Here is a 19463-nt window from a genome sequence, read left to right as displayed (position 1 = left end):
AAAGAGGGATAATGGGATCCATTACAGAAATAATTTTGACAAAAATGAAAGCTTTAAGATATTAAAAACTGTTTCTCACCAAATAAATGCTGTAGCAGCAATTGCTAAACTGCAGAGGCTAATAGACAGACATATAACTGGAAATATTAAAATGGTGGCTAGTGTTCCCAGTAATCCTTTCACGAGATAGTTCCATAAGCGATTCACGTGTCTCGTAAATCCTTTCCCGATGAACCCTGCACACACAAATTAAACACTTTTAGTAAACATGACAATAGAAACAAATATACAGCCACAAATAATGAGCTGATTCATTTTTACTAACAAATACGAGGGTGTTCTGAAAAGTAATATGCCTCTGAATTTTTTTATGTGAAAAATCTTTAAGCTTTCTAAATAAAACAAATGTTATTAACATTCTACATCTTTATTCTTCATGTCTGCATATTTATTTCTCAACATAGTCATGCTGGCAATGAATACATTTTTCCTAACAAGAGACCAGTCTGTTGATACTGTCACTGCAGAATATTTGACTTTTTCGACAGAGACACATCACCACCTCTGTATCAAAGTGAGGTCGTCAAAAGTGTTCTTTAAGTTTTGGAAACAGATCAAAATTGGATGGAGCGAAGTCAGGACTGTATAGAGAATGATGGATGACAATAAACCAAGGTATCAGATTGTTGCAGGGGTCCCAGCACTCATATTTGGTCTGGCATTGTCATACTAAACAAGAGGATGCTGTAAGTGTAGATAAACTCTTCAAATTTGAAGCTCAATTACAGCATGCTGTTTCTCGCCCACTGACACATTTACATCACACAGCACCGTGTTACACACTACAGTTCAGAGCCCTCTAGTGGCAGAGGACTGCAGGTGTGTAGACATGAAGAATAAAGGTGTAGGTCGTTAATAACATTTATTTTATTTAATAAGCTTTAATAGGTTTCATATAAAAAATTTGGAGACATTACTTCTCAGCACACCCTCATACATATGAACAAAAGTGGTAAAACACAAAAAGAAAGGCACTCTTATCATTTATCACTTTGCCTACCTGTCCAATTCACCACCTCCCAATTGCAGTCATCTCTTGGTGTTGCTGAAATTATCAATCTAAAAACTAACTTGATGCTGCTCCCCATCTGAGTCTATTTGTGCAAAGCGTTTCACACCTGCATGTTTACTGTATTTGAAGTTGCTTAATGTGCTCAATCAAGCTTTTGCTTTTGCATACAATTTTTAACTCCCCACACGGACTCTCTTCTATTACAAAATTAACTAAACTTGATGCGTCTCGAGGTTTCCTATCAACCTGTCACTTTCTCTCTAATTAAATTCAGCACCTTTTCATTAGTTAGTTGATCTACCCATCATTCATCAGCAACACTACAAATTAAATACTTCTACAGTCGACCACCCATCACTGATGTTTCAATTCCTTATTATGCCCTTCTCCCCCCCCCCCCCCCCTCTCTCTCGCTCTCTTAATGCAGTTCTTCTAACATGTTTTACTGTTATCATACTGATAATTTGCACTTGTTCATGGAAAAACAAATAGTAAAATAACATGAATGTAAATAACACTTAACAGAATTTCCTGCAAATGCATAATAGTTTTTCACGAGAGATTCATGTTACTTCATCATTACTCTCAGATTGTCTCTATCTTGTACTCAAAGACCAAACAAATAAAGTCTGCAGTATTTTTTATGTAGTGCGAACAATTCAGTTTTTGCCTTCTAAAGTACTTAAAAATGGTAATGGATAGTGCTCGGTGGTATATAAATAATTTAAATAATAAAGGCGGCAACTCACTAAGTAGCTGAGACTGCTAACATAATCCAGTATTATTCTGGATTGGAACAACTTAACCATGAACTTCACCAGGACATCAACTACTTATTGTTGTTCTCAGAAAAAAAAGAACATCCAGCTCAATTAATATTCCACAACCCATCCACTTTAAATAATATCTCAACCCATCCTTAAGCCACACCAACTAGCAACACTTTGATATATGGGTCACACCACTCTGCTCTTCACCCAAATTCTGCTAAGAAGAACATGTTCAATTACAATAGCTGTGTCACAACCTGTGCCATGTGAATGTTTTGCCCATACATCAGCTTCTCTGACATACCTTGATGGGAGTATTCTCTGCAACACATCCTTCAATCCTGTAATCTTCCCCTCTTGAATCTCCACTAGTTCCTGCCCTATACCCAGCACCACCCCTGCCCTATGACTCATCCCAAAGTCACAACCTCTTCTCCACAGTCTCCTACTTTCTCTGTTCTGCCTCTCTGTTACAATCCCCTTCTCCACTCTACATAAATGTGCTGCCTGGGGCCACATTCTTATTCCTTGCAACTGCTGCCTCTCCCTCCCAGCTGTCAGTCAACTTTCACAGCACTCCCTCAAACTCCTCTCTGTCTTCCTTTCCTCACTGACTCCATCTGACATGACCCCTCACCCTAACTGAGCTGTTGTGCCAGTACAGTGTTCTCAGCTCTGAAGAAGGGCTCTTCTGAAATCTTCCTAATACTGACCCCACCATGACACACTGAGAATATTGTGAACAATGTGTCGCACCTGTGTGAAGGATTTCATTAAAGAACACTGTTGTTTTCCTGTACTAATTCAGAATGTTACTGATGTATGCAGAGGAATTTACAGGCTATTTTCCACATTTTTCACAAGATTCATTTTAACTTATATGTGTTCTTCTGTTCCTCACCAGAGGTAAGTGATTTTGAAGGCAAAATTCATGTATGTTCAGAATGAATTTTCACTCTGCAGTAGAGTGTGCACTGATACGAAACTTCCTGGGAGATTAAAATTGTGTGCCGGACCGTGGCTCAAACTTGGGACCTGGAGATGTTCACCGGGCTGTGGCTGGGCCACGCCTCCACAGTATCCTTTCTTCCAGGAGTGCTAGTCTCGCAAGTTTCGCAGGAGAGCTTCTGTGAAGTTTGGAAGGTAGGAGATGAGGTACTGATTGAAGTAAAGCTGTGAGGGCAAGTTGAGTTGTGAGTCGTGCTCGGATAGCTCAGTCAGTAGTGCGTTTTCCCACAAAAGGTTTGAGTCCCTGTCCACCACACAGTTTTAATCTGCCAGGAAGTTTTGTGCACTTTTTCCTCAATATTTCCATACTGACATTATTACCTATCGAATAAAACCGATTTTCCAATCTCAGTGAACAGTCTTCTCGTTACAGGATTTCTAAATGTCACGAGTGTAGGCTCCAGTAAAGCTAGAGAACTGTACGCGTCAAATACATTCTGCTCACCTGTGTCTGGCTCGGTCTCAAAGTGTGTTCTAGACTTAGATATGTGCCTCCACAGAGCTAATAAACGCGAACACAAAGTGGGAGTAATTGAAGATTTGCGGGGAAAAAGTGTTCCGTTCACTTGGGAAAGTTCCAAATCGGGCATAAATGGCTCTGTACAGAAAAGTGCTCTTAATCCTACAGGACTACACCAAGGAACGACAACCTGCAAAGTAAGAAACAGGGCTTTAGTCACCTGAAGGAAACAAGTCTCTCACAATTATAAAATTATGAAAGTAAATGTTAAAAATTGCCAACACAATACAAACAAGAATGAGTTTTTTTTTTTTTTTAGTCTTATTTTAAATTTATTACCACCTATGTTGAACTCAACATAATATTACACAGTGGACTGGAAATCTGAACTTACACCAAAAAAGAACATAGCATTCCAAGTCCAGGACCAAGTTCTGTGGCAGTAATTAGTCCATCGCCAGAGAGGCCATCTAGTGCTGGTCGTTCGCACCACTTCTTTCTCGACTAGGTATACGGGCTGCAAAATCAATTGTAATAATTGCGATGAGTGTGGGATAGTTACAAAAGAAATCTGCATTATTGCACAGAATACAAAATGAAGATGGAAACACGTATAATAAAAGAATCAGGATACCAGTTAATTTGTGGGGTTTTTGCTCAAAAGATACCACATAGTTGTCCATCCACACAGAGAGATTTGAGGCTTCAAATGAAGTTGAGAGCTATGTCCGTGAATGACAGAAGACAAAGAGTGTTGTACAAAATCCTATCACTATTATGTCTTATCCTCGATTGCACCATTATGTAGGGTCACACAGTATTAGGCCAGGTGGGCTTTCATAAGCAAAACATAAACGAATGGCCTCTCCTACAATCCGTATTGCAGTTGATGTAGAGTGAAATGTTGACAGTCTTTCCAACTCTCTTCTGCTGAAGACCTATATTAGTGAGATGACTTTTGACTCCCATTAAACAACCTTACAAAACTGTTATGCAGATGGCCAGATCTGGCGTTAAGAAGCGGTCACAGGCAGACTGAAATTGCTGTGAAACCTGAACTACTGAGCTTTAACACTAGTCACACAGCTGACCAAACTCGGCAAGCTACTAGTAAGGGTGCTCCCGGTCTGTCTCAAGTTCTGTGTACGACTCTGTACGGGAACCGGGAACCGTACTGGGAAGCTCACTGCGGTCGCTGTCCCATCTTGCGGATTCCGGCAGTCGGCATTATCGGGTCCAGTCGTATCGCAGGTAGACGAGCTGAAAGTGGTCTAAGAAAATCATTGTGCCTCTTAGCACTTCAATCGGCACGTCTGCACACACAGCTGCAAACAAATACAGCGAGGTGATTTCGATGTGGGAACTATCGTGACGTGTCGGTGTCGTGTCCTCTTACACTGTCGTGCATAAAATAACTGTAGGTATTTTCATTAGTTATTAGTCCTTTGAAAAAAAGGGTGTAGTATATTGACCACATATCTACCAGAAGTTACGGTTGTTTCGAAAAATTTCAATCCGATACTGTGTTAACAGCATACCACACGTATGTCTCTACATTTGCAGAGGCTCTCTATGTAGCTGATGAAGATTTTAAAAACTCCAGCATCGACTGTTCTGAAAGTCACTTATTCCAACGAATGCAGCCATGCTTCATCACAAAAAATTTCAGGTTCAGCTTTTCTATCACACGGTCAGCAGCTCCAGTATCTGAATCGGTCAGTCAATGCACTGCCGCTACTCTGTAAGGTTTCAGTTTTTGTTTGTGAGCAGGTGCTACTGAAGTGCCAGATAACAAAGCCATTTCCTTCATAAAAAACACCACCTGAACAGGCCTCGGAGCCCCGACGGTACCGACCGACCACTCTGTCATCCTCGGCCCTCAGGCGACACCAGATGTGGATATGCAGAAGCGTGTGGTCGGCACACACTCTCCTGGCTGTCCTCAGTTTTCGTGACTGGTGCCACTACACCTCAGATGCCCTCACGAGGGCCGGGAACACCCCATTTGCCGACAGCACTCGGCAGACCTAGACGGTGACTCACCCGAGTGCCGGCCGAGCCCGACAGCGCTCGACTTTGGTGGTCTGACGACAACCGGTGTTACTGTCATGGTGAGGCCACCGGCTATTTCTATCGTACTTACTTCCGAGACTCTTCCCGACTCACCTAGTTCGACTAAACCAGATACACCACTCAGCAAGAGTGTGGCACGGGAGCCACGACACGTGTGGCGATCGGAATGCGCTTCCCCGACATTTGTTCCCATTTCGCACTGGACGTGTTACGTGAAATTCTCTGTACGTAGAGAATAGAGGTGTCACATTCTCGTACGGGAGCTTACTTTGTTCGAATACTCGCCGTGTTCTAGAGGATGAAAACTTCAAAAGCTGCGCCACCGAGTTCAGTTTCTAGATTACATTTCAATTTACTGCACAATACTTCCTTCACGTGCTGTACTGAATAAAGGTAAATATGAACACAACTTAATATTTTTCCCACCAACTGACTTTCACTTAAGAGTATTGGAGAACAATTTTTTCGTTTCACCATTTTAATGTTATTTATGAGATTATCAAATGGACGCACAAAGGTGAGGGTTAAACGAGTCTTTCAGTTTCAATATAACTCAAGAAGAAAAGAAATAAAATAAAAACCATCATAGAGAATATATCCGACCTCCCTTCAGATACTACAGAAGGCACAGTTCAAACAATATATATCTAGCCCAGAACTGAAAGATAAAATCGTACCTGGCTGGGGTCCGAGCGTGGCGTCGTAATGGAAGTGGCAGTTGCACACTGTACAGTTGGTATTACCTCTGACTGGCCTTGGAACAACCTCCTTACCACCCAATTACTTGGAAACCATATCTGAGTTAGCCACTGGAAACTTCGTGTAGGTGTCTTCACTTTCCTGAGTTCTTTCTGCAAAACTGGCTCTCTCTGTATGGGACAGCAAAAAGATTAGACTTCTCAATCTGCAAAAGAATTACAAGAGGTATCTCTTGCAAATTACACTATCAAATTTCGTAATTAAATCGAGCACTATTAAATAATCTGAATCTCGTGTAAAAATTTCATTACAGATTAACTGCCACATTCAAAATAGATAGCAACTCGATGAAGCGCATTCATCTCAATAGGGTGCCAGAAGGCTATCTCGGACTTCTTCCATCTCTGGACACTGGCAAATGTGTTTTCTGCAGGGTGATTCCACAAAAAAACATTACATACATTTGGGAATTATCGAATGATGTATCAATTTGAGGTAAGTGACGCCAGTCCAGAAAAGACTGAGCTGAAAGTGAAAACTGTTGTCATAACTCTGACAGTGGACCTCTTCTACTGCGAGCTGTTTGATTTTCATATTTTGGAAGGTAGTAGCACAGACTAAAATGAGGAAAATGTCCTGTAAACATGGGCTCCAAAGTGCATACCTTAAAAGCTACGAACACTCGGTCATCTTTCCTACTGTGATGCACGTACCTTCTACTGGGGAAGTGCTCACAGCTCTTTAGGTATGCGCTTCAAAGCCCGTGTAAAGTGGACGTTTCTTCCTGGTTTTGATTTATACTATTACAGTAGCAGAGGTACTGTCAGAGGTATCAGAACAATTTTTGCTCACAACTCGTGATCGGTCATTTTGGGACTGAGGGTCCTTACTTCATACACTTACAGTCATCCCCAAATGCTCAAAACATCTACATCTACATCTACATCCATACATCCATACTCCGCAAGCCACATGACGATGTGTGGCGGAGGGTACCTTGAGTACCTCTATCGGTTCTCCCTTCTATTCCAGTCTCGTATTGTTCGTGGAAAGAAGGATTGTCGGTATGCCTCTGTGTGGGCTCTAATCTCTCTGATTTTATACTCATGGTCTCTTCGCGAGATATACGTAGGAGGGAGCAATATACTGCTTGACTCTTCGGTGAAGGTATGTTCTCGAAACTTTGACAAAAGCCCGTACCGAGCTACTGAGCGTCTCTCCTGCAGAGTCTTCCACTGGAGTTTATCTATCATCTCCGTAACGCTTTCGCGATTACAGAATGATCCTGTAACGAAGCGCGCTGCTCTCCGTTGGATCTTCTCTATATCTTCTATCAACCCTATCTGGTACGGATCCCACACTGCTGAGCAGTATTCAAGCACTGGGCGAATAAGCGTACTGTAATCTACTTCAGCCCGCATCTCGTGGTCGTGCGGTAGCGTTCTCGCTTCCCACGCCCGGGTTCCCGGGTTCGATTCCCGGCGGGGTCAGGGATTTTCTCTGCCTCGTGATGGCTGGGTGTTGTGTGCTGTCCTTAGGTTAGTTAGGTTTAAGTAGTTCTAAGTTCTAGGGGACTGATGACCATAGATGTTAAGTCCCATAGTGCTCAGAGCCATTTGAACCATTTTTTTGTAACCTACTTCCTTTGTTTTCGGATTGCATTTCCTTAGGATTCTTCCAATGAACCTCAGTCTGGCATCTGCTTTACCGACGCTCAACATTATATGATCATTCCATTTTAAATCACTCCTAATGCGTACTCCCAGATAATTTATGGTATTAACTGCTTCCAGTTGCTGACCTGCTATTTTGTAGCTAAATGATAAAGGATCTATCTTTCTGTGTATTCGCAGCACATTACACTTGTCTACATTGAGATTCAATTGCCATTCCCTGCACCATGCGTCAATTTGTTGCAGATCCTCCTGCATTTCAGTACAATTTTCCATTGTTACAACCTCTCGATACACCACAGCATCATCTGCAAAAAGCCTCAGTGAACTTCCGATGTCATCCACCAGGTCATTTATGTATATTGTGAATAGCAACGGTCCTATGACACTCCCCTGCGGCACACCTGAAATCACTCTTACTTCGGAGGACTTTTCTCCATTGAGAGTGACATGCTGCGTCCTGTTATCTAGGACTCCAGTGGAAGACTCTGCAGGAGAGACGCTCAGTAGCTCGGTACGGGCTTTTGACAAAGTTTCGAGAACATACCTTCACCGAAGACTCAAGCAGTATATTGCTCCCTCCAACGTATATCTCGCGAAGAGACCATGAGGATAAAATCAGAGAGATTAGAGCCCACACAGAGGCATACCGACAATCCTTCTTTCCACGAACAATACGAGACTGGAATAGAAGGGAGAACCGATAGAGGTACTGAAGGTACCCTCCGCCACACACCGACAGGTGGCTTGCGGAGTATGGATGTAGATGTAGATGTAGATGTAGATGTAGAACTCCTCAATCCAATCACACAATTGGTCTGATAGTCCATATGCTCTTACTTTGTTCATTAAACGACTGTGGGGAACTGTATCGAATGCCTTGCGGAAGTCAAGAAACACGGCATCTACCTGTGAACCCGTGTCTATGGCCCTCTGAGTCTCGTGGACGAATAGCGCGAGCTGGGTTTCACATGACCGTCTTTTTCGAAACCCATGCTGATTCCTACAGAGTAGATTTCTAGTCTCCAGAAAAGTCATTATACTCGAACACAATACGTGTTCCAAAATTCTACAACTGATCGACGTTAGAGATATAGGTCTATAGTTCTGTACATCTGTTCGACGTCTCTTCTTGAAAACGGGGATGACCTGTGCCCTTTTCCAATCCTTTGGAACGCTACGCTCTTCTAGAGACCTACGGTACACCGCTGCAAGAAGGGGGGCAAGTTCCTTCGCGTACTCTGTGTAAAATTGAACTGGTATCCCATCAGGTCCAGAGGCCTTTCCTCTTTTGAGCGATTTTAATTGTTTCTCTATCCCTCTGTCGTCTATTTCGATATCTACCATTTTGTCATCTGTGCGACAATCTAGAGAAGGAACGACAGTGCAATCTTCCTCTGTGAAACAACTTTGGAAAAAGACATTTAGTATTTCGGCCTTTAGTCCGTCATCCTCTGTTTCAGTACCATCTCGGTCACAGAGTGTCTGGACATTTTGTTTTGATCCACCTACCGCTTTGACATAAGACCAAAATTTCTTAGGATTTTCTGCCAAGTCAGTACATAGAACTTTACTTTCAAATTCATTGAACGCCTCTCGCATAGCCCTCCTCACACTACATTTCGCTTCGCGTAATTTTTGTTTGTCTGCAAGGCTTTGGCTATGTTTATGATTGCTGTGAAGTTCCCTTTGCTTCCGCAGCAGTTTTCTAACTCGGTTGTTGTACCACGGTGGCTCTTTTCCATCTCTTACGATCTTGCTTGGCACATACTCATCTAACGCATTATGTACGACGGTTTTGAACTTTGTCCACTGATCCTCAACACTATCTGTACTTGAGACAAAACTTTTGTGTTGAGCCATCAGGGACTCTGAAATCTGCTTTTTGTCACTTTTTCTAAACAGAAAAATCTTCCTACCCTTTTTAATATTCCTATTTACGGCTGAAATCATCGATGCCGTAACCGCTTTATGATCGCTGATTCCCTGTTCTGCATTAACTTTTTCAAATAGTTCGGGTCTGTTTGTCACCAGAAGGTCTAATATGTTATCGCCACGGGTCGGTTCTCTGTTTAACTGCTCAAGGTAGTTTTCAGATAAAGCACTTTAAAAAATTTCAATGGCTTCTTTGTCCCTGCCACCCGTTATGAACGTCTGAGTCTCCCAGTCTATATCCGGAAAATTAAAATCTCCACCCAGAACTATAACATGGTGGGGAAATCTACTCGAAATATTTTCCAAATTATCCTTCAGGTGCTTAGCCACAACAGCTGCTGAGCCAGGGGGCCTATAGAGACATCCAATTACCATGTCTGAGCCTGCTTTAACTGTGACCTTCACCCAAATCATTTCACATTTCGGATCTCCGTCAATTTCCTTCGATACTATTGCACTTCTTATCGCTATAAACACGCCTCCTCCTTCACTGTCCAGCCTGTCTCTGCGGTATACATTCCAATCCGAGTTTAGGATTTCATTACTGTTTACGTCTGGTTTCAGCCAACTTTCTGTCCCTAGTACTATATGGGCGTTGTGACCGTTTATTAATGAGAGCAGTTCTGGGACTTTTCTGTAGACGCTCCTGCAGTTTACTATTAGCACATTAATATTGTTATTCCCTGTTGCATTTTGCCTACTCCTACCTTGCCGCATCTCAGGAGGCGTCTTGTCGGGCCTAGGGAGGGGATTCTCTAACCTAAAAAACCCCCATGTGCACTCCACACGTACTCCGCTACCCTTGTAGCCGCTTCCGGCGTGTAGTGCACGCCTGACCTATTCAGGGGGACCCTACATTTCTCCACCCGATAGCGGAGGTCGAGAAATTTGCACCCCAGATCTCCGCAGAATCGTCTGAGCCTCTGGTTTAAGCCTTCCACTCGGCTCCAAACCAGAGGACCGCGATCGGTTCTGGGAACGATACTGCAAATAGTTAGCTCTGATTTCACCCCGCGAGCGAGGCTTTCCGCCTTCACCAATTCCGCCAACCGCCTGTACGAACTGAGGATGACCTCTGAACCCAGACGGCAGGAGTCATTGGTGCCGACATGAGCAACAATTTGCAGTCGAGTGCACCCAGTGCTCTCTATCGCCGCCGGTAGGGCCTCCTCCACATCTCGGATGAGACCCCCCGGCAAGCAGACAGAGTGAACACTGGCCTTCTTCCCCGACCTTCCCGCTATTTCCCTAAGGGACTCCATCACCCGCCTAACGTTGGAGCTCCCAATAACTAATAAACCCCTCCCCCCGTGTGCCTGCTCGGACTTTGCTGAAGGAGCAGCCACATGTCTACTCGCAGGCAGAGCGGGCGATGCCACACGGCCAGCCTCCACATTGACCCTCCGCCTCGTGCGCCGTGAACGCCGCTGAACCCGCCACTCCCCTTGGGGAGAGGGTGGCCCAACCGCGCCCGGTACCCGCGAAGATGTCTCGACAGCAGGGACAGTGGGTGAAGCATGTAACACCTGGGGTGTACCTTGCGACGCACCAGACTCCCCACTGCCGCTACACTCTGAGGCAGCAGCCTGAAGACGGCTGACCATGGCCATCAACACGCTCAGCTGTTCGCGAACAGTGGCCAGCTCCTCCTGCGTCCGTACACAGCAGTCACACATCCTATCCATCCTAAGAAATCAATTTACTGAAGAGAGTTAATCAACCTTTAACTAGACTGCTAATTCACTAAAGGCGGCTGTTTATTCACTAAACTGTGGTTGCTAGCCACTTCTTGTAGAAAACAATGAAAATAGCACTACCTGTCTCTGGACTGTATTGAAAACAAACACTAGCACTACTGGCACTATGGTTGACTAAAGGGACTCTCTCTGACTGTATTCAAAACAAACACGAAATCTATGGAACACTATTAATAGCATCACGGGATGCACAGAGCGAAGTTAATGTGACTGCACGTATGCTTATTCACACTTTCATTATGAAAAATCGAATGCTAACTATTGAGAGTCAGTAAAGTGTTTATTAGACAAAAATGAGCAGTAAGCATTATTTATGATGATAATGACTAAGTAACCTGCAGAAGTCCGACACAGACTGTGGAGTTAATATCCTCACATGCCGTAAAATTTGCTAATAAATACCATTTGTTGCTAAAGCACTTAAATAGAGAAAAGAAAGCTTTCACATATTAGACAGCATTAAACACAAATTTCAAGAACTGCTGATGGGAATACGAATTCTCAGAAATGCACTTTTTAAGTAGAAAATGGAAAGGAGACAAAGAAAGACACAAGGCTAGTAAGGATTACACAAAAAGTCATCCAACATCTCAAATGATAAGAGATCCAGTAGAACAGAAGAGAGTACCGTCGAGAATCAAAAATTGCCCAGTAGAAACAGCTAAACTGAAACTAGACTAATGCAATCTAGATGTGATGAAAAATAATAGTACAGGTAAGATAAAGACGTATGACTCGAAGGCCAAGAGTGTGAGTGTCCCATCAGAAATCCACAGGTTTCAGTTGACAAATCCAGTCGGTTCTTACATTTTAACTTTCACCTAACTGAATACGTGGAAAAATGTTCAGTTGCACCACATTCCAGATTCTTCTTTAAAATGTGTATCTTCCAATAATTGGCTGGGTAAATCAGTGCACTAGTAGAATGGAGGCGAGTGACACTGACTCCCACGGGACAGTGTCTAGTAAAGCACCGTACAGTTGAAAGCGACCTCTGGAGTCGACGGTAGCTTTACCGAGACCTAAACAGCTACTGATAGGAAAACGAAAGACGAAGAAAGTATTTAATGAGCTGGACACTAAATGTCACAAGAGCTGGACCTGGCAGTATAAAAGGAGATGGGGAGCACCGTTTTGTCAGTAGATGAGCAGTAATAGCGCAGTGGGTCCCTCGGTGACACCTAAAAATGTTACCCGAGTAATGAGTCTGTCAGGGACATTTCAACTCTTCTAAAACTGCCCAAGTTGACTGTCAGTGATGTGACTGTGAAATGGGAACACAGAAAACTGACAACAGCTAAGTCAAGACTATTCACGTAACCCCTCTACTGATGCACTGCAAAGGGTGCTCGTAGAATGTCGCACAAAATCGGTGGAAGGAATCACTCGCGAGTTCCAGAGTGCCACCAGCAGTCCACCTAGCAGAACAACTGTGCACAGGGAGGTAAAAAGCAGTTTCCCACTTCTGAAGCCGACCCGATGCGTCGTGACGCTGTCAGACACGAGGCGCTGTAAATGAGTGATTCAGAGAGGTGGATCACACTGCACACTGTGGTAATCTCACAGGAGGATTGGATTTGGTGAATACTGTCAGGTGTAGTGCTGGCAGTGAAGTATGCAGGAAGTGGAGTTACAGTAAGGGAAATTTTTTGCGTTTAGGGTGTGGCAACCTAATCGCACTCGAGAAAACACTAAATGCAGAATGACGCAAATAAATTTTGTGGCACTATGTACTAAATACAGTAAAGGAAGAATCTGAAGACAGCACATACTGTCATAAAGCAGCACTCGTAAGGTGACAGACTGTGAACGATAACACTCCCGAAGTGAAACAGACTGGACCACCGGGACTCCAGACGCGAACCTGACAGAACACATTCGGGACGAGTCGGGATGCCGACTTCACTTCGGACTCTGGTGTCCGACACTTAACTTCTCTGGTTACGGCTCACGAGGAAGAATGGCTGCCATTCCTCCACAGACATTCGGACACTTCATCAAAAGTGTCCCTGGCAGAGTTCGAGCTGTCATAAAGGTGAAAGGTGGAGACGACCTGTACTTATGTCGACAATTAGCTATCCGCTTACTTTTTGTTGGACAGTGCACCTCCAGAAATATGACGAAGGCTTGCCGTGCAGAATCCCTGCCATATTTCGTTCTGAAGGTGTACTGACATAATAGTAGTACTTCAGTTCATTGGTGGATACTAGCTGACTCCTCCAAAAATTTATACAATATCTTCAGCAACCACAAGAACTAAAAATTTGTATCATTGTGTCTATATCTATTTCCATACTCTGCAAACCACTGTGAAGTGTGTGGCAGAGGGCACTTTCCATTATTTCAGAAAGTAGGGTGTCTTCTTGTTCCATCTGTAACTGGAATGGTGCAGGAAGGACAACTTTTATTAAGTGCCCCTCTGTGTTCTGCAAATTGGTCTAATATTGTCATTGCGGTCACTAGAGGAGCATTACTGAGGGGCTGGTGGATGTTCCTAGATTTTCTAGATTTTTCACTTGAAATGTTATAGGTAGGCTTTTTCAGGCATCTGTCTTCAGTGACTGCCAATTCAAGTTTTTCAACACTTCTGTGACACTCTTCTGTGAATCAGATAAACCTGTACCTATTTGTGCTGCTCTTCTTTGTATAATTTCAATATCCCCAATTAGTTCACTCCGGTAAAACTCCCATTTGCTAGACTGGTATTCTAGAATTGGCCACACACATGTTTCATAAGCAATTTCCTTTTTAGAATGACTGCATTTTCCCGGCATCCTACTGGTGAACTGAAGTCGCCCGGTCACTTTACCCGTAACTGAGCCTCTGCGATTATTCTCTGTTACGTATCCCCACAAACTGCTACACACAGGTATTTGTACAAGCTGACTAGTTTCATTTGGTACTCAGTCATATTGTAGTTTTTTCTGCAATTTATGGTGTGCACAAATCCACTTTTCTGTACATTTAAAGCAATTTGTCAATCATTATACCACTCTGAAATTTTATTGAGATCTGTCCAGACATCTGCTTAGCTTTTTTGGTTACAGCTACATTACTGAGCACTGCATCATTTTCAAAAGTTTGAGGTTACTACTACTTCCACACGTGTCTGTGACTCTTCATCCGAGATAACGTGCTGCGTCCTGCCTACAATATCTACGTCACCGTCTTTGGGTTCACGTTGAACTCGACAGATAAAATGGACTCCACATCGTTCCAGTTTAGCACGTAATTCCTCATCTATCTGAAATGTCAGTTACTCGCGAAGGATTATACCCTCAACTGATGTTCTCGTGATGCACTACTGAGACTAGGAGGTCACCAAATTAGTAACACTGAACTGTGGCCGTGACTGACAGAGGGAGGCTTTTTAATTAGTGCAGATCCATTTCACATTTTGTTTATAGGAGTGCACTTACCTTCCTCATCTTTAATTTCCTCCACAAAATGTAATGGCTCAACATTTAAGGACACACCATCACTCACTGTACAGATCTCCTCGTTTGACAGGTCAGTTCTTATCTCAATACATATTAAATGGGGAAACGTATTGCAGTTTTACCCTTCAGCAATGCAGTGGGTCTATCACTCTCATGAGACTGCTGGGGCCGTACAGCCAATGAGAGGATTCAGTTTAAATTTCTTCACTAAAAGCAATCTGTCACAGAACCACTCACTCCAAACTGGGCCTCTCCCCGCGGGTGTCACCCCTCCTACGCGGTGGCCACCCGGAACGTATGTCGTCGTCAGAAGTCCCCGTGTCCCAAATGGGACAGACATAAACTTCTCGACAGTTGTGGGGGGAGAGAAGCAGTGCAGGCACCAGCAGTGTGCGACCTGTGAAGTCGGGAGGTCACTACTGTACGACCTGGCCCCAAATGGACCGGTTACTGTGCTGGATATTGAATGACCTTCCCCACAAAGGCCAGACTCCTGAAAAGGAACTGTAAATTAAGTGGAGGTCAAACCATATAGCAAGTGCCATTCACGAATAAACCAAAATAAGTGCACTGTTTACTAAAAAAGTAAAATATTGACTGTCCGAAGGCTGAGACCGGACGTACAATCAAAGCGATAGTAAATTGGGCATATAATGAAGGTTGAGCCCCAGGAAAACAAATAGTTTGAAAAATAGAACAGGGGCACTGTACAAGAAGAAATCCCACAATGACTCAACTCAGCCCCCCTTCATTGCCACAAACATACTTGCAAAAATTTGAGCCCTCTCGGTAATATAACTGATGAAATTGGCTAGAATGTGAATGCCAAGATGAAGAGACTGACACAAGACTAAGAATGAAAGTCAAAATATTGAATGACAAACTAAGCCAATATTCATGCTGCTCTCTGCAATATATCACTGAGAACCTCAGTTACTACACAGTGAGGCGACAAAAGTCAGGGGACTCCTCTGAGTATCGTGTTGGACACCCTTTTGCCCAGTGTCGTGCAGCTACTCCCAGATGCAAGTTGTTGCAAGACCCCTGCTATGCTGCCTCTACAGCCTCCACAACTGCAAAATGTTGCCGGTGCAAAATTTTGTGCACAAAAGACCTGCAAATGTACAATGGGATTTATATCAGGCAATCTGGGTGGCAAATCGCTTGCTTGAACGGTCCAGAATGATCTTCAAACCAATTGCAAACAATTTTGACCCAGTGACATGACAGGTTGTCATCCACAAAAATTCCACAGTCGTTTGGGAAAATGAATCACTGCAAATGGTCTTCAAGTAGGTGAATGTAAACATTTCCAGTCAATGGAACTCTGAATATTGAATTCCCTAACAATTTCCGAAACGGAATGTCCCACACATTTAGCTTCGACATATGAAGTCTGTCAATTCCTGTCATGCGGCCGTAATTTTGTCAGAAAGCTTTTCGGAGGAATCACCTGCTTAAAAATGACAGCTCCACCGATGCACAGCCCCTTTTATGCCACGTGTATACAATACTACAGCTGTCTGTATACATGCGTATCATTATCCCGTGATTTTTGTCACCTCAGTGTACATTTCATTGGTAACCGAAACAAAATTGTTCTGTATTATTGTACTTATACTACTGGGTAACATTACTAAAAATTATACACAGTTTTGTAAAGAATCTGAGTGGTACTTACATCACGCATGAAGCTCAAGTCTCTGTTGAGGAAGTAAACAGTCTGGTGGAGATTTTGCTGGCTGCAGAGGGCCAGTGCTTCCTCGTGTGCACTCCACTGGCATTCTTCAATGAAATGAGCCTGTTAAATAGAGAAAAGAATAATTAGAGTGAGGCAATAATGCGTGCATGTGGAAGAGATACTTCATTGAGATATCTATATCTGTATCTATTTTCTTATTGGACAACCACTTAATGTCCTCGGTCCTGGTATCCCCTACGGGGAACATAACACATAGCATTAATTGAAACTTTTTTCCTCGAGCTCGTATCGTGTTGGCAACACTGAAAAGTGGTTTTGAAGGAAGTTCATAGATGACAGCACCTTGTGCAACAACAGTTCGTCATCTTTGTGTTGAATTACATTGTTGCCAGGCAGCATATAAATGGCTGACAGAAGAAAGCATGTTTTCAGAGGAGAGGCTCTTTGTAAGTATTTTATTACTACTTTATTCCATTTTAATTGACATAATTTATATGAGATAATGTAAATGAATAGTCAGAGAATAATAATTTCAAATTTAATTTTTTTGTAGTCTTATTTTAAATTATTTTCACCTATGTTGAACTCAAGATAATATTACACACTTCTGTAACAATTCTGTCTAGTATTTTACAAGAATATATGATCATTCATTGTCAAAGCCTTATCTCGAGTAAACAATATGGTGTTACACAGTGGACTGGAAATCTGAACTTACACCAAAAAAGAACATGGCATTCCAAGTCCAGGACCAAGTTCTGTGGCAGTAATTAGTCCATCGTCACTGGGCAGAGCACGGCAAGAAAACTGTTCTCTCATTTTAAGGAGTATCGTTTTGATGTTAGTGACTCTGCACGTTCAGGAAGACATCTGAGGTTCGACAAAGATTGTTTGAATGCTTTAATCCACAATGATCCACATCTGTGTACTCGAGAACTGACAAATGTGATGAGCTGTAATCATTCCTCCGATGCACGACATCTCCATCCTCCGTGCATTGGGGAAGGCGCATAAACTGGGTGTATACTCTAAATGACAACCACAAGCATCAGTGGGTGGACATGTGTACATCTCTGCTTGCTTGTCATCAACAACACTGACCATTCCTATCCTGTATCATTAACGGTCATAAGAAACGGCATCTTTATGCTAACGTAAGGAAAAAAGGATTGGCTGAGCACAAAGAAAACAGCAATTCCCCGTACAAAGACCTGCACATATCCGTACAACTGAGAGGTCCCACAAACTCAGTCCGAGAACAACAACCGGGCAAACTGAGTGAAGTGATGCTACTCCGTGATAATGCCTGCCCACACTATGCTACACTGACAGAAAAACACTATACACGAGTTGGGATGGGAACTCATTCCACACCCACCTTATTCATCTGATCTTGCACCCTCAGATTTTATCTTTTCCACTCTCTATAGCACAACCTCCAAGGAACTGCCTTTCCAGATAGAAATGTGCTCCACACACGGCTCGACGACTTCTTTGCCTCAAAACCGTGTGATTTCTACAGTTGCAGAACTGAAAATTTACCCCACCATTGACAGACTGTTCTAAATAGTGAATGAAAATATATTACTGATGACTAAAGTCTCTGTCATGTGTATCTGTTGGGTTTATTAAACTCACAGAAAATACGATACAACTTATTCGATTTAGCCATAAAGTATATGTCTAATAAGTATCGCAACACTGTGCATAGCAAAGATGAAATATAAACGAGTTTGCAGCAAAAAGAGACATATACAAAAAGAAAGATGAACACAAATCTGTTTTCTAATGTTTGCTTAAGCCGATATAAAGATTTTTCACTCTTCAACTATACCTCTCTTCCTGTCTGTGATTCTGGGTGGACCTATCGCATATATGTCATACAACCACTTATATATATTCGTGTGAAAGCTCTTACAATACATCTTCTGAAAGGGGAGGGAGTTTCTTTCATTTCTGAACTGCTTCATCCTGAAAAGATTACACCGGAGACTGCAACCTTCCAAACAAATGGTGACATTATTTATAACTGTATTATACTGCATTCTTTTTCATGGAGCTGGATGCTGCATCTTCTTCTTCAAAAAAGAAGAGGTAAATATCAATCTGTTCAAAGGAGAGTTAATATATCAATGAATTTAGACTGTTACATTGGTAATTGTGATGAAAGAATGTGGAGGTGAAAACTTAGATGCACAATTTGCTGCTGGTGAAAGAATCTGTCACCCAGCTACTTCAAAATAATTCATGTTATTCACACCTTCTTAGGGCACAAGCACTTAGACACCAGTATAACTTGTGACTGTTATAAGGATGGTACCAGGTACAGATAACTGAAGTAATTCGAATACATGAAATATGTAAAATTTTTCCGCTGCATTAATTATTTTTTTGTTTGCTGCCACAAGCTTTGAAAAATTGTGAGACAAATCTGTTCCAAAGGAAGTTAAAAGCCTTCTTAATAAATAAATATTTATATTCACTCAGTGAATTCTAACCTACTTGCCCCTTCTTGTAACACGTAATATATTTATAATACTAATACTATTATTGTATGTAAGTGCTGTCAATAGTAATCTACTCAAAATATGTATGAGTTTGCAAAAGACATCAGCTTGGCCTACATGTAAAAAATGTAAATAAATAAACACGAAGGGAGATGGGACTTGGATAAACTGACTAAACCAGAGGTTGTACAGAGTTTCAGGGAGAGCATAAGGGAACAATTGAAAAGAATGGGGGAAAGAAATACAGTAGAAGAAGAATGAATAGCTCTGAGGAATGAAGTAGTGAAGGCGGCAGAGGATCAAGTAGGTAAAAAGACAAGGGATGGTAGAAATCCTTGGGTAACAGAAGAAATATTGAATTTAATTG

At 42.5% G+C, this 19463-nt stretch overlaps 1 protein-coding gene across 2 annotated transcripts in view; it reads right to left on the bottom strand.

Annotated features, from left to right (window-relative positions):
• The window catches only part of LOC126161305 (uncharacterized), an 847447-nt gene that overhangs the window by 122530 nt on the left and 705454 nt on the right, over positions 1-19463 (bottom strand). For both annotated transcript variants that reach the window (XM_049917059.1, XM_049917060.1), the window contains 5 exons: positions 16569-16688; positions 6061-6252; positions 3705-3827; positions 3296-3500; positions 80-236 (listed from right to left, as the gene is read on the bottom strand). In XM_049917059.1, the coding sequence (XP_049773016.1) occupies positions 80-236; positions 3296-3500; positions 3705-3827; positions 6061-6252; positions 16569-16688 (797 nt within the window). The remainder of the gene's footprint in view (positions 1-79; positions 237-3295; positions 3501-3704; positions 3828-6060; positions 6253-16568; positions 16689-19463) is intronic.

This window comes from Schistocerca cancellata, chromosome 2 (genome assembly GCF_023864275.1).
Source record: "Schistocerca cancellata isolate TAMUIC-IGC-003103 chromosome 2, iqSchCanc2.1, whole genome shotgun sequence".
In the NCBI taxonomy this organism is placed as follows: domain Eukaryota; kingdom Metazoa; phylum Arthropoda; class Insecta; order Orthoptera; family Acrididae; genus Schistocerca; species Schistocerca cancellata.
The sequence above is the reverse complement of the archived record's forward strand: the minus strand, read 5'-3'. Positions and strand labels throughout refer to the sequence as shown.